The sequence below is a fragment of the Arvicanthis niloticus genome, chromosome 7, assembly GCF_011762505.2.
Source record: "Arvicanthis niloticus isolate mArvNil1 chromosome 7, mArvNil1.pat.X, whole genome shotgun sequence".
NCBI lineage: Eukaryota > Metazoa > Chordata > Mammalia > Rodentia > Muridae > Arvicanthis > Arvicanthis niloticus.
This window is the reverse complement of record NC_047664.1, coordinates 36,290,475-36,313,168: the sequence shown is the minus strand read 5'-3', so window position 1 is coordinate 36,313,168 and position 22,694 is coordinate 36,290,475. Positions and strand designations below refer to the sequence as shown.

The following is a 22,694-nucleotide window of genomic DNA, read 5'->3' as shown; positions in this document are numbered from 1 at the left end:
ACTTTACTGGGACAGAAGAGGGAATATCAAAAAAGTTTTTTTTATTTTCTAATTGGGAACCAAAAGATATGCAAAACAATTCATTGTTGCTAAAAATTAAATATAGCACAAGAATCCCTAATAAGTACTTCTTTTAAAACTTTCCGAGCAAGGTAAACAAATCAGAAAGTCTGCTATATACCACAAAACTACAAAGACATTCTCTCAGCTTAAAGAAATATTGAATATACAAACATAGATATAATCAAGGCTATGATAAATTCTTAAACCTAAAATATAAAATTTGAGGACCATAATTCTGTAGCAGTTGACTAAAACCTTAGTGCCACCTTGTGGCTATTTTGGCATATGACTGATTTTTATGACCACATAGCGAAATGTGTTAATAGTTTATTGACACATTAAAAAAAGAAGAAGAAGAAGAATATGGCCACTAATCTCAAGAAGCATGCCGACTAGCAAGGAGAACTAATGGTAAGATGATCACATGGCCACACTATTATAATCAGGGTCTACTGTGAAGAAACAACACACAGTGTCGGGGAACCCTCAATGAGGGAAAATTTTAACTGCAGGACAAACCAGAGCTAGGCAGGCCATGGGCATAGAGTCTGAACACAATGTTTCAAGCAAGAGAAACAATATGGAAAGATACAAGGGACTGGCATCCTATAGAGTCTTCCAGCAGCCTGAGCATGGGAGTGAGGGAGAGTATCTTAGAAAATCAATAGGGACATTCACACCAACAGCTCTATCACACCAACAGCTTTGAACACTATTTTTAAATTCTTGGAAAATTTTTAGGCATAAAGAATAACACGATCAGAGTTTGGTTTCTGAAAGAATGTAGTGTGGAACGTGAGCAGGAATTGTGAGATATGGGAGGGGAAATATGGGAAGTTATATAGTTCCTTTTTTGTAAGAAGTATTTAATATATGTGCTTACTTTAAAGAATTCAAATTTACCATAAAATATAAAGTACCCAGAATTTCCTAACTAGTAAGATCATGTTCTTCAACAAAACATCTTCCAAGGGCACTTGCTACTTGAAACTTGGTTTTATTTAAACTACTTTTTGTTTCTTTGTTTGGTTTTTTGAGACAGGGTTTCTATGTAACAGTCCCGGTGGTCCTGGAACTCACAGATCCACCTGCCTCTATTTCCTGAGTTTAAAGGCTTATGCCATCCGTGATATGCTGTTTTTCTTTTCTTTTTTTTTTATTTCTTTTTTTTCTTTTTTTAAGAAATAGGGTCTTGTCACAGTCTGGATGGCCTTGATCATGATTTGTTAGCTGAGATTTACCGAGTTGCTCTTCTGAAGGATTCACAGAGCCTTTACATAACTTAGTCCCAAACATACCTGGCAAACCAGGAAGTCTCCTGGCTGAGAATTGCTTAGGTAATCATCCTGCACACAACTCCTAGATCAGATAAGAGGTTTTGCTATGCGGAAATTGACTTGCTAAAAGTGCCTTTTGTGTAACAGTAAAGAGCTTATGAAAAGTTCCCAGGTGTTCACTCCTTTAGAGGCTGATCCATCCTGCTGCCAAGAAGCCTAAATTCATCCTACAGTGTCTCTTTCTCAACCCAGACTACAGACAACCAATAAGTTAGCAACAGGTACAGCTGAACCAGTAGATAACTAGCAATCATGTGAACCCCACTCACCTTCTGCCATGGTCTCTAAGCCCTTCCTTATCAATTTTATCTTTGTATCCCTCCATCCCCTGCGTCAACATGGAATGAATGTGAATAACTGTCCACTTGAGAGTGAGAAGGAATGAGGGAATGTATGACTACATTAATAATATAATTTGAAGCTTCTTCACAGCAACATTTCTTAAAGTGGCGCTGATGAGTGAAGACACAGAGGAAAGTGGAGGGAGTATGGGGGCAAGAATTTCATTTATATGCATCTCATCTCTTCAGTCAGGCCTTGAGCCTTCATTTTTCACACTCTTCATTCATGTATACATGCATAAGAGATCATATGCACTTAAAATCTGGGCTCTTAAAAGTTCAAAGTCATACATAGGAGTTACAATTAACAAAATAAAATAGAGTAAAAATTCATTATTTAACTACTTCTTCTTTTCCATCTGCAAAATGAATCAGCACTATTTTGAACATGTTTAACGTGCTAACTACCAGATTCTTGTCTTCCTTAACCCACATCCTGTGGACCTTGTCCAGTGACTTCAGAGGAAATTCTGTGGTTAAAAAAGATATGCGTATATAAAAAGGAGAATGAAACTTTTGTTTCTAGTTGATGTAAAGGAGACATCAGTGGGGCAACACAGACAAAAGAAAAGAAAGTCGACTAATAAACACAAGGCAGGCACAGCTATACTGTTAAACACGACTATAAAATGTCTAAACTGTTTTAAAGAGTAAAGACAGGTCTTTAATCTGGAGATAAATTTTCAAACATTCTTACGTATCTCTTTTCCAAAGCATCAAAACAACCTTGAATCCTGTCAAGAAATAATATTCAATGTCACTTTAGCCCATATAAACAGCCAAAATATAAATCTAAGTATGTAATTAGTTTGCACTTCTATTTTGAAGTATATAAATTAACAATCATTCTGCCTGTTCTGTTTAATCACTTTTTAAAACCTCAAACACCTTTCCATATATCTACAGAATATTATAAATAATAGACAAGCAGTTCTGAAGCACAGAAGTGTGTACTCTCTTCCCACCCCCGCAATGTTAGTAAATAGATAGGCATATGGTGAAAATTGCAGTTAGAATTTTTTTCTTTATATAAGTCCATTTTCTCTAAAATGAAATCAATAGTTTAAAATAATACTGAATAATTGCTACAATTTTCAGGAAAGGGGACTTAAAAAGTAGTTTAAGGAAATGATTTTAGAAAATAAAGTTTTCTAGGTAATTTCAGCCATGACTAACATGTTTGTTCAATTTTTACAAAATTTACTTACCATTTAATAATATGTAATGATCCAGGACACTTTTTGTCTTCCCGGAGAATTTTTAAACTGAGGTCTAAAAAAATAGAAACACCACTGTTATACTGAAAAATCCATGCTAAATAGGGCATTTCCTTTATTTTTTTATTTGTAAAATTTAGTTTTATGAATTATATTTCTATCTTTCTTTCTTTTTGTTTTGTTTTGTTATTGTTGTTGTTATTGTGTTTTTCAAGACAGGGTTTATCTGTGTTTAAGGACAGCCTTAGCTGTCCGTAAACTCACTCTCTAGACCAGGCTGGTCTTGAACTCAAGAGATCCACCTGCCTCTGCCACCTGAGTGCTGTGATCAAAGGTGTGTGCCATCACTTCTTGGCACATTTTTAATGTTTAAATATCCACTTTACACATGAATCCTATGTTGATAGTTACCTCATTCCAAGTTTTGAAGCAGTTAGATTCCCACTCTGGTTTCTTTTACTTGTTTCCTTTCTCTAAAAAATCTAAGGTGTCACTGAGACCATCTCAACTAACAAGTTAAACATATTCTCAATTTCATTCTTTATTTTTCCCTCTTAATGAAAAAATATTAAACACAAATGCATAAATTATTCTCAAACATTTCCATGTGAGATCTCCCACTTCCCATATGAGGAAAGAAAGGAAGACCTAAGTGTACACTGAAATCAGTATAGATCACTGACTCCTGTATGATTTAACAGGAGCCTCTTAAATCGTTAAGGTTTATAAATTTATGGATTTGAGTATATGTATGCACAGTGCAAAAGTGTGTGCCACACTGCATGTGTACAAGTCAGAAGACGACTTACAGGGGTCTCTCCTCATTACGTGGGTCCCAGATCATTAGGTTTGGCAGCAAGTATGTCTGTACCTGCAGAGCCATCTCACCAGCTCTCAGAGTCCTCTACCTTTTCATATGGTTTTCCTATGCTAAAATTAACATCACTTCCATCATTGTTGAGGAATAGGAAAAGCATTCTACTTTGACAAAATACTTAGATATTATTAAAAAGAGTGCCATACAAATATTGAGCATTTTTGCGACATGTCACTTTAAATACAAACACATTAAGGAAGACTAGTGTCTACTATAACAGTCACACACACACACACAAAAATGGAACTCTGAGCAATGCTTTTGCCTCCATGCCTAGGGCAGTGTGATGCAATGCTCCTGGAGATAAGCTGTACTTCACAAGGCTGACTGATTGATTAAAGCTTCAGTGGTTGTGAAAAGTTGGAATGTGGCAGGTCCAGAGCTAAACTACAAATTATGCTGGGCTATCTCTAGTGCCCTCATAGCCAGTTACTACCCAACTCCGTTTATGAGCTAATATCCTTGTGGCTATTAGGTGAGTCCTTTTGGTAGCTTACACCAAATAAAAGCTGGAAATATCAGCAGACAGCCCCCGAGATTGACAGCAGACATTTTCCCACTTGGCTGTACCCCCGACTTCCTATCTTTCTTTGACCCTTTCTTTGATTTTCTTTGTTCTGTTACTATAAGAACTTCATGAAACTTCTTCATACTAGAACACAGAATTTGGCATTGGCAGCAACCTAAATCTGTGTCCCAGGCCCATGTCACTCACACTTGGCCCTAGAATAAACTATCTCTTTTATCTCTTGAAGTAAGAGCTGTGGGTTTGTTTTGTATTGTATTTTTAATGTTAGCAGTAGCAACTGACATACAAAAAGTACTTAATTTCCAAAGTATACCTTCTTTTATAACCCTATGTTCCAAACAGGAGGGGAAACAAATTATCTGCTACCTGTAAACACACTAAATCTTACAGATTTAGCTCCTAAGTTAAAAGGAGTGATTAACAAGAAGGAGGGTGTCATGATTTACAGTACCACATTTATGTGTTCAGAGCAAACATGCACTCACTTATGCTCATTTGGAGACTCAATACTGCCTAAGGAAATTAAGTTAGAATGAAGCCATGCTATATTATTAAATATAAACAAAAGAAATTTCAAATTAGATTTGGAAAAAAATAGCATCTTACAAGGAAATATGTACACACTAAGAACAATAAAATAAAGAGGTAGGCTATTGTAAAAAGAACATAACTGATTACAATAACTGTGTAAATAACCATGCTAATCAACAAATAGATTTATGTATCCTATGCATATTTATATATGTTAATAGGGAGATGTTTCTCACCTGATTCCTTTGAATTTCCTCAGGGTCAAAATGTACCTCAAAGAACAAAATTTAACTGAGGCACAAAATAATGTAAATCTTCAGCATTAAGATAGATTTTTGTTCTCACTTTTACAAGAATGGCTTAGAATTAATAGATATAGCTCAACAAGTTTGTTTTTTCATTTGATAGCTAGCTTGAAGTTAATGGTTCCTATAAGTAAAACCAATACACACAGCAAAATAAAATGGAAAGTGAGTTAATAAATCGATCTTGAAGAATATGCCCATAAGTTAGAATTAATGCACTCTGTGAGAGAGAGAAGCTTTGTCCTGCTGAGTAAAAAAAAAAGGAACACTAGCCAAAGCAATCATTTAATCCAACTTTACCATCCAAATGGCGATCTCTGTAAGAGCTCTCTGGAAATAGGCCCCTCAAATATGTTATACATGAGATAGAAGTAGCAAAAAGTTTCTTCACCATCACCAGTGATTCATGCTCATTTGTGATTTGAGATGGGAAAATTGTGTTCTGGAAAAAAATCAAAGATGATAAAAATCAGTATTCATAAATATTCAGCTCATCAAGTCATTACCACAGACAGGACAGAAACTTTTTAAGACTTCAAATCTGATACACTTCTAGATAATCAAAAGAAAACAGAGTTCTGAATACTGAGTTAAATAGCTCTTCATATAAGCAAGGCAGAGCATAAAGGCAGGCAAATACTGGAGTAATTCAGGACAAAAAAAAATTATTTCAATGATCCATTGATCTAAAGTGAAATTCGGAGTTTTCCTATAATTCTATAACCTCATCTTCTCTTCACACTCTCTAGACTTCACTGTAGTCTCAATTTTTACCCTTGTCTTTTTTATACCACTCTCTCCAGAGTTACAGTGTACAACTTTGTATCAGAGTATGGATCCCCTTGTCTGGAGTGTTTGACACTGTATCCATATGTCCCCCTCAAGCTGCCTTGACACTGTCTGTGTCTGGAGTGTTTGACACTGTATCCATATGTCCCCCTCAAGCTGCCTTGACACTGTCTGTGTCTGGAGTGTTTGACACTGTATCCATATGTCCCCCTCAAGCTGCCTTGACACTGTCTGGTTTTCTTGTTTTGGTGGAACTGGGAATCAAACCTAGGACCTTGTTGCCTGTTAAGCAAGAACCTTGGTTATTGAGCTAAACTGTTACCTGCTAACACTATTTCAGCTTTCATCCATCCCTACACAGCTCAATTCCACCCCACCCACTCATCCCCTGACTCATTTCTATGAAACAAGGTTTCACCGTAGCCCTGGCTAGCCTAGAACTCACTTCATAGACCAGGATGACCTCCAACTCATAGAGACCTGTCTGTCTCTGCCTTCTAGGAGTAAAGGGTGTGCCAGCACACACAGCCCATTTATCTTTTTTAACCAGCGTCCTCCCAGGAGTGTCTTCAGTCCTTTCCTCTCTTCACAGTTCTCTTGGATAATCTTGTCTGTCCTCACGGCTTCAGTTATAGTCTATAGAGAAGACTTCAATTTCTAATTTATGTTCCCTGCCTAGATTTCTACTATCTGGGTATCTGCTCCTATACTACTTTGTAGACCCTGAAATTTAGTTTGTCTCTGCTATCGTGCATAAAGCATGGTTCCCACTTTCATCCCTAGACAAGTAAATCAGCATCTACTCCAGTTACCAGGCTAGAAGCAGCTTCATTCCTCTTCAGCTTTTCCCCTCTCTATCAATGTGATTTCTAACCACCAAATTATCTCTTTTACTAAACCATTTTTTTAAAGCATGCAAAGTTCTGTGTGTGCTATGTGTATGCTCCTGTGTGTGCAGGTACATATATGTACAGGTATGCAACCATGTGTGTATACTTGCATATGGACACCAAAGGTCAACCTCAGGTGCTTTTTTTTTTTTTTTTTTTTTTTTTTTTTTTTTTTTTTTCTAAGATAGGATCTTTCACTGCCCTGGGAGCAACCAGCTGGGTTAGCAAGCACCAGGGATAACCTGTCTCCACCTCACCAATGCTGGTATTACAACTGTGCACGAGGCCTGGGATCAAACACAGATCCTCCTGCTTGGAGAATGCAACGTTAAAGGAACTAGTCACTTGAGAGTGCCTTGAGAGTAGAATGGTGAGAAGGAGGCATGATGGAGAGGTTACAAACATAGACTCTGCATTCAATAACCAGGTTCAAATCTCTATTCTGTCACAAGCACAATTTATGATTTGGGCAGAGGTCAGCGACCTGTTCTAGTAGATGCCCAGAGAGTAAAATTCTTAGAATTTGCAGTTAATTCTGTCATTGCAACAAGAAAAAAAATACAGACAAATTATAAAGAAAGCTGTTACAATAAAACTCTATTGCTAATAAATTGCTGTAATTGCCTGATTCTGCATAAAACCATCTCTCTTGTACCTCACTCAATCCCTTCATCTGTAAATAGGAGTAATAGTAAGACCTACTTGATTGAAGATTAAATAAACTAAAGTCTATAAAATGTTTCACATGGTCCCTAGTTCAATCTTTTATTGTGTTTTGGGGTGTGTGTGTTTTCACTTGTTATGTGAACATGTATTAATTACTCTGTTAATTTGTAAAACATCAATTACAAAGCATTACAAAACATTACAAAACATTACAAAAACATTACAAAAAAAATTACAAAAACATTAATTACAAAATTAAAAAATTAGGACAGCCAGGGCTATATATTCTATCTGAAAAAAAAAGAACAGAAGGAAGGAAGGAAGGAAGGAAGGAAGGAAGGAAGGAAGGAAGGAAGGAAGGAAGGAAGGAAAAGAACCAAAAGTGAACTAAAGAGAGCATGCGTACTCTAATGGCATTTACAACCCAGGTGCAGACAGGGACAGACTAAAGGGGCAGAGACTAGGTATAAATGAGTGGAGAGAGATTAGAGGCTGCACATGTGAGACAGGAGCACTCACTCACCTGAGTAGGAAGGCTGTGGGAAAAGTGAGACTAAATTGAGCTTAAGGATAAGCGGCAAACAAGAAGAATGTGAGTAGGACAGCCAAGAGGGTGAGATGCTGTGACATCAGAGGCATGCCCGTCAGATCAGTGTAACTGCTCCTCAGAGTTCACACTGGGTAGAGTGAGAGGAAATTAAATAGAAGCCAATGCTACGATGCCATATTAAAGAAACTGTATTTAATCTTTACAGCAACAGAAAATGCATGAAAGTTGAATAATGACTTTCCTCTTTTATCCAATATTTGAGCTGTCTGTCTGTCTGTCTGTTTTAAATCTGGCTCTGGGACCAGCAGAAATATTCTAGCAGACTGTTGGGCCCTGCCAAGATTATGACCAGCAACGTACTAATCCTAAAGCTGGCAAAATTCTTTTTAAGACCAAGTTATTCTTAGAACTTTTGTTGTCACCAAATCTCCAAATAATAGAGTGTATTTGGTTAAGTTAGGCAAACTGTAACACTTGGTGACAGAGTAAGCTTTCCCTGTGTTACTGGAATGAGACTACACTGATGGAGTCAGAGCCTTAGTAATAAACAAGCTAAAGTTTCTCTTTCCAGGCCAGCAAGATCGTTCTTTGTGTAAGGGCACCAAGCCTGATGGTCTTAGTTCTATATCCCCAGGATCCACGAAGTGGCAACTGATCTTTACAAGAACACCAGGGTGCAGTGCTCACGCCATACTCAGTCTCTTAGTTAGGGTTTCCGTTGCTGCAATGAAACACCATGACCAAATGCACCTTGGAGAGGAAAGGGTTTATTTGGCTTACACTTTCCACAGCACTGTTCATCATTGAAGAAAGTCAGGACAAGAACTCAAGCAGGGCAGGAGGAAGACAGGAGCTGATAAAGAGGCAATGGAGAGGTGCTACTTACTGGTTTGCCCCCCATGGCTTGCTCAGACTGCTTTCTTATAGAATCCAAGACCACCAGCCCAGGGATGGCACCACTCACAATAGGCCAGGCTCTTTGCCATCAATCACTAATTTAAAAAATGCCCTATAGGCCTGCTTATGGCCCAGTCTTATAGAGCCATTTTCTTAAGTGAAGATCCCTATTCTCTGCTGACTCCAGCTTGTGTCGAGTTGATATAAAACTAGCCAGCACACCACAGATACACATAAACATGTATACACACACACATACAATATATTAATAAATAAATTAATGTGATAAAACTTTTTTAAGTTTCTCTTTCCTATTTTTGATAGTTTAAATGAGACTCACCCCCATGGACTCATGTTTGAATGCATTGTCCTCAATTGGTTGAATTGTTTGGGAAAGATTAACAGTATGGCCTTGTTGGAGGAGGTATACCACTGAGGGTAGGCTGTGTGGTTTCAAAAGCCATTCTATGGTCATTCCCAGATAGAGTGCATACATATTTCATGTGTCTCTGTCTCTGTCTCTGTCTCTGTCTCTGTCTCTGTCTCCGTCTCTCTCTCTCTCTCTCTCTCTCTCTATATATATATATATATATATATATATATATATATATGCATATATATATATATATATATGCAGTTCAACTGTTAGACTTCTGATAATTTTAATAAAGTTACTTAGAGGTAGTTACTACCTACAAACATATCATCAGATGAAAAATAACTTCCAAAAAGTTCACATACAGAGGTGCACAGAGATAAACAGATATACACACACACACACACACACACACACACGTTTCTAAAATGTCTTCTGGATATTCTAGATATGATTTTGCCATATGTAAGAATGTATCTTCTTTAGTAGTCTATATAATAACAATGAGTTATCGTTTTATGTTTTTGTCAAATTACATTATATTCAGTTATTTTAAAGGCATTTAATTTTTCATTTTTGAGTCCAGACATGGTTATTCACTTCTGTGATCCTAGTATTAGGATGCCAGTATCCTAGAGTCGGAAGTAAAAGGACTGTAAGCTCATGGCCAGCCTAAACTACATAGTGACCTTGGGCTATGCAGTGTACATCTAAAAAGTAAACAAAAAATTGAGGGTTTTGAAGTATAAATCCTGAGAAATTAAGAGTTTCTTGAACTAACTGGATAATAGCTGACATGGAATATATGTAATAACTCACTGAAAAAATTCCAAAAGTAATACATGAATAACTCATTTGTAAAGCTAAATAACTTGAAAGTATAAAGACATTCAATACAGGCTTTAAAAGGCTACTTACAGTAACAAAAATCAACCACTGGAAAAGGGATTTTCTCCTTAACTCAGTTAGTCTAACAGTTAAAATGTTACTGGTGATGTTGTTGTAAATATCTAATCTATGAAAATATCATAGCTTGAAAATAGCAGGCATTGTCATGTTTTAATAGTAAAGTGTGCTACTGTTGAAAAGTTAGCTGTTGTGTGGCCCTAAGCTGAATACTTTACTTCTCCAAGATTCACTTTCTTCTTCATTTCTTTTTTTTTCAGGGTTTTTTAATTTATTTTTTTGTATTTTATTTACATTTCAGATGCCATCCCCTTTCCCCATTTCCCCTCCCTAGAAAACCCCTATCCCATGCCCCCTTTTCCTTTTTGCTTTTATACAATTTTTTAAAAATGTTAATCAAAGGCTTTATAAGCTTGGTAATGCTCCATCAGAAGTGTAACCCAATACCCAACCTAGATATATAAACATCTTTGATTGGTGGAGACACGTGAAGATCTGTCTCCATGCCCCCCCCTTTCTCTCTCTTTCTCTCTCTCATCACCTAGCTTCACCCTTCCTGTTAAAATAAAACTTTTCTCTCAAAATACAATTAGAACATAATTATTCCTAATTATACCAGTGAGGTTCAAGATAGTCCTAATACCCAGTCCATCATTCTGTTGAGTAACCAGAACCTCTGTCATCTCTCCTAACTAAAACACTTAGTTTTGAACCTGGCTTTTTTCTTGGCTTTAGAATGAATGTCAGCTGAAAACTATCCACTCAGATCTTTTCTCTCAAAATAAATAGCCAGGATTGGCTATGAGACTATAGGTCTTCAACCCCATCAGAAATCCAGAATGACTGAGTTAACTGAAATGGGAAGCACTAAGCATAGCTTCTAAAACTTAGCCAATTTATAGAGACCACTGAACACCTGGAAAGCCCCTATACTACCAAACGTTGGAGCATCAAATCTTCAGCCTTCTGGCCCAGAATCATCTGACAGACCTTAGTGATGCAGAATTATTAAGGGCTGACTACTCTGTCTAGGCAGATATAATCAGTCGGCTATTCTGCAAGTGTGTCCTTTTCTGGACAGTAATTTGTCTGTAGATGGAAAGAGGCAATTCTTGCCTAGTGGCTGTCTCACCACAACTGGAGTAACTCCAAGGATGCTCAATTTCTTCTTAGAATCCAAGACAGGAAGCTGTCAGGAGCAGACAGGTCTCTAATCAAAATGAACATTAATATAGAAATATTTGTAACATCAATTCTATGGACGTCTGACGTTTTGAAAACCAACTATCCATGTAAGGTAACCTGGACTGTTGTCTGTTAACTCCTCTCAGCTATTTCTAAATAAAATATGGAAAACATCCTAACAATAAACTCAAAGCCATGAATTTGCTATAGTCCCTTAACTCATAGGCTAACCGTCCCAAATCAGTTAAAAAAGTTAAAGAAGGACTGGGTCTAAGCCTTGTATTCCTAAATGTGTTACACAGGCACTTCTTCATTTCAAGACAAGGTTTCCCTGTGTAGCCCTGGCTGTCCTGGAACTCAATCCATAGACCAGGCTAGCTTTGAACTCAGAGATCTGCCTGCCTCTGCCTCCCAAGTGCTGGGATTAAAGGTGTGCATCACTACCACCCTGCTCAGTTTCTTCCTTATTGAGAGTTTTAACTGAAATAATAAGATAATGCCTGGTACATAGTTAAATGTTGAATAAATATTGAGTTCTACAGTTATTATTGATAGGTTATGTGTCTGCTGGTGAGCCAATTCAAACCAGATTAGATTGTATTAAAGGCAGGTTTATTAAGAAGCTGTTCTCCAGCAGGCAACTTCACTGGCCCAAAGGAGGAGGCCAGGGAAGCCACCTTGGTGAGGAGCAGGGAGAGAAAGGGCTCAATACAGAGAGAAGGAGACGGAGGAGAGAAAGGAAGAGAGGATAAAATGTCTCGATTATATAGGGAGAAGACTGTGGGAAGGAGAGCCTAGCCAATGGGCTGGAAAGTTCAGGGTTGGGGGCAGGGTGTGCCAGGTAGGGATTGAGGGATGCTGGGAGAATCTGGAGGGCAGGTCTGCTTTGTTACGCACCTCAGTCCCTTGTCCCGGGTCCAAAACCAAACAATTATCATTGCTTTTAGTATTAGATAACAGAACTGCACTGTCACCTGAAATATACTGGGAAAAGCAGTTCATGTAACTCAAACAACAAAGGTTTGGTTGAACCAAAAAATAAATTTGTTCATTTACAGTGAGAAAAATGGCTGCCATGCTGACCCAGTTCACACACCCAGCTCAATGTTCCCCCCAAGGTGTGAGCACTCCCTTAGGAAACTGGATGAGATTAGGAGTTGGCTTGAGAAGTACCGTGGGACAAAGCCAGAGAGATGACTGCTTGCTTCATGCCATTTTCTCCTTCAACTTCCAACTTCTTTCTCTCTCTGCTACAATGTAACACTCCTAATGCAAGTCCTGTACTCCTCTAATCAAACAAACTTTGTGACCTGGGACTGGCTACAAAATAAAACATCAGTTCTTTAGCCTGGCTTCTAAGATCGGAATTAATCTGTTCCCCAAATTCCTATTCCATTTTGTTTTCTCCTCCTGGCCAAAATGACGTTTTTCCTACAGAAAGAGCAGCTTTCCCTAAAAAACACCATACTTATTTCTTATCCTGAGCTAAAGCATATAGGTTTCCTCATGAAATTTTCTCTCCTCTGAATCTTTTCACCATCTGAGAATGTACAAAGATCCCTAAATTGCTACAATTTGAATTACTGTATTCCTTTGTAGGTTGAGAGGTAAAGACAGCTTCTCAGTGGCTGGAGAGATGGCTCAGTGGTTAAGAGCACTGACTGCTCTTCCAGAGGTCCTGAGTTCAATTCCCAGCAACCACATGGTGACTTACAATCATCTGTAATGGTATCCGATGCCCTCTTCTGGTGTGTCTGAAGACAGCTACAATGTACTCATACACATTAAATAAATAATTAAAAAAAAAAGACAGCTTCTCAATCTAGTTCAGGGTGACCTGGAACTCACTATGGAGGCCAACTGGTCTCAACCATATGACAGTTCTCCTGGCTTCACCCTTTTTCACGTGTATGTAAATACAAGTATATTGACTTAGTTGCCATAAATCTTACTTTTCTTAATATGATTACAGAGAAGATAAAGATCATCATTTGTATTTTCTCATAAAATAACACATTATTACACACCAAATCTAAATAACTGTATGTGACGCATTGATGACTGTTCTGGGATTTACTGAACTGGCCTGTGTAAATCCAGCAAGGTTTCCTGGCCTAACATACTGTAGCTTGTTATGTCTGAATCTTAAATGTCCCCTGAAGACATGGTCATCAGCCTGCTGTGATAGTGGGAGATGGTAGAAGCTTTAAGAGACAGAATCTAATGAAATGACACTAGGTTATAAGTGTCTCTCACCCACCCAGATAACTGTTTTTGACCACTATAGTGTGCCGCTTTGCTCTACCACGTGTTTTCCCTGCATGGCTCCATGATGTTTTGCCTTGATACTGAGTCAAAAACAATAGAATCAACTTCTGAAACTGTGAGCCAAAATAAATCATCCTTCCTTTTAAGTTTATTATCTCACATATTTTGTCATCCCCACAGGAAGTGACTAATACATTCTTCCCCAGACTCTTAGCATCAAAGCTTCTTTCAGATCTCTCCTCTTTGGCTCTGAAAATTACATCACAAGTTTCCTAATTGCTTCAGGAAGTACATGCCTAACAAAGAACCTTCTCTTTAAACATCTTTTTGTTTCTGATTTCTTTTACTCTAGTAAACATGAAACAAGCACCCAGGACATAAGTTTATAATTGGTCTTAATTTTCTGAATATCCTCAGTCCATTAGGCATTAAAATGTAGACATACTTTCCCAGAGTACTATGTGCCAATTAACTGATAAAACTGCTGTTAAAGGAAATTTTAAACTACATAACTCACTAAATAGTCATTGATTTTTTTTTTTTAATTCTCCACAAATACCTTAGATGCCTTCAGTGTTCTGGTGTTGTGGGAGAGCTGAGCAGTAGCCATCATGAGAATGAATCAGGATTCTTCCAACCTGTTAAAAAAAATTAGAGATTTTTCCCTAACATAATACTTATTATATGTCTTTCGAAAGATGGAACTGAACTCTAAAACCAAAAATTAAAGTCAAGTACAGTTAAGTATAGACAATTTCTCAGACTATCCTGCTACAAGAGAAATTTATCAAGCTCAATTTTGAAAATACAAAGGAAGAACGGAGCTAAAATAGTTCTACTTGACCCTATCAAAATTACAAAAATAAATCTGAATTAGAAAAACTTATTTTGAATTTTCTAAATGAGAGCTATATAAGTTAACTGTAATTTTGGTAACTAATTTTAATAACCATTTAAGTTTTCATTACAAGCTTTTACTAAATCTGGCATAAAGTCTCTGAATTAAATTTCAACAACCCAATAAAAATTGTAAGATAATTTATTCATAAACACATTCTCAGGAGAAAAATAAGTTATAAGTCACCTAAACACTCAACAATGTACTTCATTCATCTTTGTTGTGCCCTCAAAGAGGAACTGTCTTATGTTCAGCAGGGCTCACAACATTTTTTAGGTAACTTCAGATTTTTTTACAAACTCAAAACCTACTCAAAAAATAGTGAAGAGATAGAGAATTAAAACCCTTATCACTGCTGCCTGGAATGTAAAACAGCCCAGCCATCGTGGAAAACAGTATGCAGTTCCTCAAATTTCTAAACAATTACAACAATATCCAGCATTTCCACTTCTAAGTGTACAGCCAAAAGAAATAAACAGGAGGAAGGAGCAGGAAGGACCCAACACTTGCACTGCAGCATTCTTCCTCACGGTCAAAGGCAGAAACGGTCTAATGCCTATCAGCAGACAAACGGACAAACAGCCAGCGGCAGTGGCACTCACTGGATGCCCATCTACAGTGGAAGCTGGGGCAGGGCAATCATCTGAGCCCAGGAGTTTGTCAGCCTGGACAACAAAGCTAGACCCCATCTCAAAAAAACAAAAAACAAACAAAAAACAACAACAACAACAACAAAAGCAGATGAACGGATAAACAAAATGTGTTTTGTGATATTTAAGGGCTACTCAATCTTTAGAAAAGGATGAAACTGTGGTAATATGTCACAATGTAAATGAACCTTGCAAACACAATTTTAGGTTAAAATAAGACAAAGCCAGATACAGAAGGACAACTACATGCTCTCACCTATGAATACGTACAACAAAGTAAGCAAACATATACAGACAAAAAGCAGACCAGAGGTTATCTGGACTCCAGTGGAGATAGAAGAAATAGCAGTTCAATAGGAGAGTTTCTATTCATGATGATATATTTTGGAAACTGTAAATGGATAGCAACTGTCACCTGACAGCTGAGCATGGCTAGACTATACCTAGACTATACATGAAGAATGGCTGACATGACCACTTCTCATTATGTACAGTAGATCACAATGAACTCGATGGAGTTGGGGAAACCCACAATTATACTGCCAAGTCTGGAAAAACATTTTTAAAAGCCCTAAAAGTTAGGAATTAAAAGTGTACTATTCACCCTTTTTTGCTTCAGTACAATTTTTTAAAGTAAATTTTCCATTTTCTTTTTGAAGCCCTTAATTTTATTTCAATGGGGCCCTTACTTACAATAACCGGTTTTAAGAAAGTCCTTTTTGACTCACCCAGGGCAATCTGTTACCTGTTATATTAGGAATTAAGGCAAGATTTTTGAGAGTTTTTTTTTGTTTTTTTTTTTTTTTTTTTTTTTTGCAAATAAGAGGTTAGAATTATTTGGAGGCAGTGCCACAAGGTGGTGATAGAGACTATAAACAGATACTATTGAATTTTTCTTAAATTATTTCTTCAAGCAGCACTAGGTGACACTAGTACAATATTTCTACACAAGACTAAGGTCTACCTAGTGGTCCTTGAGTAGTCTTCAACCGCTGTTTTCTTTTGTTGTATTTAAAGTGTAACTGCCAAATCTGACTCAGAACATCTCCTTTATATTTTAAAAAATAAGGAAGGAAAAAAAAGGTAGGTATAAGGGTTTAAGTTCCAGTAATAACCCATTAGAATATAATCTCCTATAGGGGAAGCAATAAATATAAGAAATAATGGTTTTTAAATCACTTTCTATATTGGTAGGATTTTAACCAGTCTCTTTATGATCATATTTCCAATGGCATCCGCCAATTAGACTACCAAGTACAGTTAGGCACCTTCATTTTTAGAATACACGGATGACCCAGATGAAATTAATAGTACTTGAAAACCAATACCTCCACGGCTGCTGCATCTGAGAAGGGATTAAAAGTATTTATAAAACAAGTAAAATTAAATTTTATGCAACATAAATGGATATATAAGAAAAGGCAGCCAACAATACAATCTAGCAAAAATAGGTCTTGGAATTACAAAATCTGAGTTCAAATTTGGATTCTATTACCTAGCAGCTGTATAATTCTGGTTAAATTAATTCCTCTAAGATCGCCTTTCTTTTTTTGTAAACATATATACAGATCCAACTTTCAGGTCTTGCTCACTGTACATCTGGTGTAGTAACATAGGTGGACTTTCTACAACCACCCATCCTTTGGTGTACTCAGCCATCTCCGTTCTTTGTCTTCAGCCAGACTTTTCTCATCACAACCTTGATTATATATTATTTCCAAACTGAAGTACTTACATAGCTCCCCAACTACCCTCAGGGGAAAAAAAAATCAAAACTGCCTAAGATCAAATCTCAGTGTACAGCTCACTACATAACCTTGAACAAGATGTGGACCTCAGTTTCTCCATCTGTACAGAAAAAAATGTAACAGTGACTACTTCAGTTATTTCAAGATTAAATTTATTAAACTAATATGGTACTTAAAACAGTTTTTTATATACACTTCATTAAACTAAGAAAGCATGTTTGCTTTCAAAACAAAACAAAGCACCTGTACATTAGTCTTTCTCCTGGTGTTTCCCAGACTTGGCAGCCCCTCCCACCGTCCTCCAGTCCTTTCTCCCTGATTCTTTTCCCCCTGCTGTCTTGGCTCTCAAGTTTCTGTACTAGTAGTCTTCTGTTATTTATTTATTTATTTATTTATTTATTTATTTATTTATTTCCTTTAATTCACAGAGATCAGCCTGCCTCTGCCTTCTGAGTGCTGGGACACAAGGTGTGCACCAGCTTTTTTTAAATTTCTAAACATAGCCACTGAACAAACAAATACACTTCCATTATTTCAATTACTATTTTTAGCTTAATGATTTTTGTATGTATATTCCCAGCCCAGGTCATTCTCATGAGTTACTGATCTACAATTCTGCCCATTAGACAATTCCCACTTTGATGTTCTTAGCATATCTAAATGCAAATTATTTCCCCTCAAATCCTCTGTTTCCTAGTGAGTGACATCATCAAGTACTTAAATCACTCAGTCTGAAAATGTATGACTCAACTCTGCCCTATTTCTTTGTTCAGTCAACTTAATATTTCTCAAATGTGTCAAATGCTCACTTTCTCCACATTGTTGTCTACTTATATGGGGGGAGGGGTCTTTTGTTGTTATTGTTGAGGTTGCTACTGTTGTTTTGATAGGACCTCACTACATGGCTCCAGATTCCTGAAACTTGCTCTATAGCCCAAGCAGCCTTGAGCTTGAGGTAATTCTGCTGCCTCCACTTCTCAAGTACTGGGATTATAAGTGTGTACCCTCACTCTGGGCCTGTCATCTCTACTTTAGATCAGATCAGCCTCATCTTTTGCCTGAATTGCTGCAACCACCCATCTGCCTGTTGCTGTACAACCTTGATTATATATTATTTCCAAACTGAAGTACTTACTCCCCAACTGTAATGGTTTGAATATGCTTGGCCCAGGGAGTGGGCCTATTTGGAGGTGTGGTCTTGTTGGGCTTTAAGACCCTCATCCTAGCTGCCTTCAGATGAGGATGTAGAACTCTCAGCTCTGACCATAACATGTCTGCCTGGATGCCGCCATGTTCCTGCCTTGATGATTATGGACTAAACCTCTGAACCTGTAAGCCAGCCCCAATTAAATGTTGTCCTTATAACGTTGCCTTGGTCATAGTGTCTATTCACAGCAGTAAAACCCTAACTAAGACACCAACTACCCTCAGGGGAAAAAAATCAAAACTCTTTACCATCGTTTCAAGATTTGCCTCATACCCTCCTGACCTCTTCAGTCATTTTCCTTGGTATTTTTTTATGCACCAGTCATGTATATTCACTCTCTCTGGCTTGGGGTGTTGGGAATATTCTCCTGGCCTGAGACATCCTCTTCTACTTCAGATTACTAACTATCTCCTGAAGATGGTTTAGTTTTTCAAGGAACAGTAGCCCAATTTCTACTACCACCTCTACCAAGTTCAAGTTATGTCCCCATTACAATACACAGTATATTACATCTACTTTGTGAATGTGACTACCTACTGTGAATTAACGTAAGAGTAAAATTATATCTGTTTGAGCTTGGTATTTTTAAAGGGTTTTTTTTTTTTTTTTTTTTTTTTAATTGTTCCAGCTTCAGTGAGAGTTCCTGTCTCAAAAAAAAAAAAAAAAAAAAAAAAAAAAAAAAAAAAAAAAAAAAAAAAAAAAAGACTTCCAGAGGACTCAGGTTCAATTCCCAGCACCAACATGGCAGCTCTCAACTGTCTGTAACACCTGACCCAGTGAATTTGATGCCCTCTTCTGGCCTCTATAGTCACTAGGCATTCACATACATAAAGCAAAACACCTATACAAGTTAAAAAATAATAATACAAATAAAAACATTTTTTAAACACTAAGCAAGCAAAAAAGATAATGGACATTAACATCTGACCTGCAAATGCACATGCATTTCCAGGTGCATGAAAACACACATGTGCACAGAGAGAAAGTAAAATGGGCTGGGCTGTAATGGCACACACGTTTAGGGTGGCACTCGGGAGGCAGAGGCAGGTGATCTCTGTGAGTTGGAGGCCAGCCTGAACAGCCAGGGCTACACAAAATCTTGTCTCAAAAAGCCACACACACACACACACACACACACACAAACCCACATAAAATAATAAAGGAAACTGAAGATCTGCAAGAAAACTTGGTTTGTCAAAGTGCTCCCTGTTAAACTTTTGCTGAGCATACTTCAATAAATTATTAGCCATCATTTTAACAAATTCCATTTGTCCCTGATAATTCTGATAATTCTGCTACTTCAGACGAAGTGGTTCCCACTGTATTAATTGGTATTTCTTCATGCTCTTTGCTTTTTAAAATATATTTTTCATGCTAGTTCATTAATCCATTTATTCAACATTTACTGTGCAATTGCACTGTTTCAGGTAAAACATAGAATTACAAAAAGTAAAATATGGTCCTTGCCCCAAGAAATTTATGGTCTGACAGAGAAGGAGAAATTAGCCTATCATCCTAATAAAATCTAATACCTTTTAAGGGCAAGAATCACACTTACACTTTGCTTTCACCAGGTAAGCAGATAATGTACTGCACGGCCCATTTAATGTTCATATCGTGTATGTATACATCTTAATCTAGATTCCACATATGAGGGAAAACGTGATTATTTATCTTTCTAAGTCTGGTTTATTTCACTTAACTTGGTGAAAAGAAGAGCTAAACCGTACAGCTATTAAAATGGTGGAAATCCCAGGTCTACCAGTCCATTTCTCGTTAACACATCACCACCACCTCTTTGTTTAATGTGTGAAAATTTTCACCACCCAGAGGAGGAAACCATGTTACCTGAAGCTTCCGGTCCTCCTTGGCGCTCCGCCACGATTATACTTCTCCTCAGAGGGCTTTCGAGTTCCACGAAAGACTTCCAAATCAAACCTCTCAATTAAAAAGAACAGAGAAGTATGAACTCAAAGGCCACAGAACCCACACGAACGCCTTCCTCCGCAGACCTCGCGTGTGGACACGCGGTGAGGCCTCCACCTCAGCCTTCACCTCAGCCAAAGCCAACGGTTGTTCCTGGCAAAAGCCCGCCCCTTGGCTTTCCTCTTTCCGGCCAGGGCCACAAGAGTCTCTTCAGGAATCATTGGTTTACCCCTTAGCCTGCCTGGCTCTACCTCATGAATATGTAAAATAGGGCAGGAGGCAGCCAACCCACTCGGGCTGTGGGCGGGGCCTAACCCATCGGGGGTTGTGGGCGGAGCCTACATTCTCTTGGTGGGGGGAGCGCCTGGAGCCTTCAGATTGTGTGAAGGGGCGGCTGCTCTGGACTCCCACTTGGGTCACCTACAGGACCAGAACTGATTGAGGGGAGGCAGGGTGTGGCTGATGGGGCCAGTACCGCTGATAGGAGTTCTCCAAGACCTGTGGCTGAGCTTGGCTAGAGCCTGGAAAGGCCCGGACTCTCCCAGAGAGCTTGGTAGTCCGAGGGGGCATCTTTTATCTCCTTCCTAGGCTTGGACCCCACTGTAATCTTCTTCACAGTAGTGTTTAATTATGCGGCTAAAACTTGGCTATATTAACCTTTCTTAGTTCTTCACCTATTTTAGCCCCCACCTTGACAGATCCTTGTGTGTGTGTGTGTGTGTGTGTGTGTGTGTGTGTGTGTGTGTGTGTGTCTGTGTACACCAGGGAGCTTTCCAGAGCAATCCAAAATTTCTTAAACAAAAGAGAAATATAGCCAGAGGCAGAGACATCTGGGGGAGTCCAGAGTGGTCATGATGACCCTGAGTCATGTGAGGAGAGAGGGGTGGGTATGGGAAAGATGAGAGAGGAGAACCAGATACCAGGAGGTCCAAAGAAAAGGGTAACCAAAATGGTTGGATTATTTGGATTATATCGGAAGAGCAGCTCAGCCCCTAGATGGAGAGTTCAGGGTAGGGGACAGGGTATGACAGCCAGGAGAGTCTTGGTTGGACTGAGGGATGCTTGGGAGAACCTGGTGGCTATGTCTGCTTTAATATTTTTAATAGGCACCTCAGCCATTTGTCTGGGGTTTGAGACCTAACATAAACACAGTCCAGGTAAAAATGGTCTAGATTTTCTCAACCTCTGCAGTAGTTAAGTATCGCTCTCTCCAATCTTGACAATCAAAATGTTTCCTAGACTGCCAGCACTTCCCCTCCAGAGCAAACTCACTTCCAATTCAGTTCTGCCATAACTTTTTATTTTGATTTAAAGATCCATTCCAGTCTCAAAATTAGCTTGTTTCCTGGCTGGAGCATCAGACTCCCCTCTCTGCTGCCTGTCTGCCTTTGTTCTCTACTGCTGTAGTAAAGACATCATAACCAAAAGGAACTTGGAGGAAGAAAGAATAGTTTGATCATACAGCTTACACTGCATCTTGAAGGGAAGGCAGGAAGTCAAGCAGGGCAGGAACCTAGAGGCAGGATCTGCATGAGAGACCACAGAATTGTGCTGCTTCGTGGCTTGCCCCCTCAGGCCTGCTCACCTTGCTTTCTTACACAACGCAGGACAGCCCACAGTGGGCTCAGCCCTCCCATGTCAGTCAAGAAAATGTCCCCACAGACTTGCCCACAGCCCAATATAATGGAAGCAATCTCTAACTGAAGTTCCTTCTTCCCAAATGACCCTGGCTTCTGTCAATCTGATCAGTGCATGCATGCATACCTGCATATGTGTGTGCATATATGAATGCATACATGCATGCATGTGCTTTAAAAAAACACCAGGCCACTGTCCTAATTGTCATCTGCTTTTGCATTCTGAGCTCAGCCAACCACCACGATGTTCAGAGGCCTTCTTCCTTGCCTTTACCCTAATGGCCATCCACCATATTTGCAGGGCTATTTTCTCACACATTTTATTATTCTATGTCTTTCGTGGCATTTAATACGGGTTCCATTTCTTTCTTAACCTGTTCTATCTAGAATGCATGTGAGCTAAACAAGCTTCGTCAGAAGATCTCCAGATATTCAGTATAGTACCTGACAAACAGTAGGCACTTGACAAACATTGGTGGGTCAAATGTGTTAGTGTGTGCCTGTAATTCTCAGCCATTAGAGGGTTGAGACAGGAGGACCACTCTGGGTAGCTTAGTAAGGCCCTGTCAATCAGTTGATCAATCAACACATAAAAGTGAAAAGAAGCACCATGGGTATATACCTCAGTAGAACACCTGCCTGATCGGCATAATCAGGTAAATCTTCAGTATATGAGAAGTAAATCTTAAACACCAGCGAGGTGAGCTAATCACCCACCCCCTCCTATCTTTGTGTTCAGTGTTTCTCCTCTTTGCCATTGCTGGCTCCTTGTAATTTTTGTTTAGAGCAGGAAGGATGGATAATCATCTGTCCTGTAGGGCAAGTGGGTTGTGCCACCAGACAGAAGAACTGGTAAGGCTGAGTGAACTCAGATCCTGGAAGTCTCAGAGACTTGAGATGG

The 22,694-nt window shown here is 38.5% G+C and overlaps 1 protein-coding gene across 1 annotated transcript in view; it reads right to left on the bottom strand.

Annotated features, from left to right (window-relative positions):
• Positions 1-20,410, bottom strand: part of Hormad2 (HORMA domain containing 2) — a 94,083-nt gene extending 73,673 nt beyond the window's left edge. Inside the window, exons 1-5 of the mRNA XM_076938212.1 lie at positions 20,079-20,410; positions 14,287-14,365; positions 5,501-5,642; positions 2,950-3,013; positions 2,439-2,475 (exon numbers count right to left, since the gene is read on the bottom strand). Coding sequence (XP_076794327.1) covers positions 2,439-2,475; positions 2,950-3,013; positions 5,501-5,642; positions 14,287-14,340 — 297 coding nt within the window. The 5' untranslated portion in view covers positions 14,341-14,365; positions 20,079-20,410. The remainder of the gene's footprint in view (positions 1-2,438; positions 2,476-2,949; positions 3,014-5,500; positions 5,643-14,286; positions 14,366-20,078) is intronic.
• Between the last annotated feature and the right edge of the window lie 2,284 nt (positions 20,411-22,694).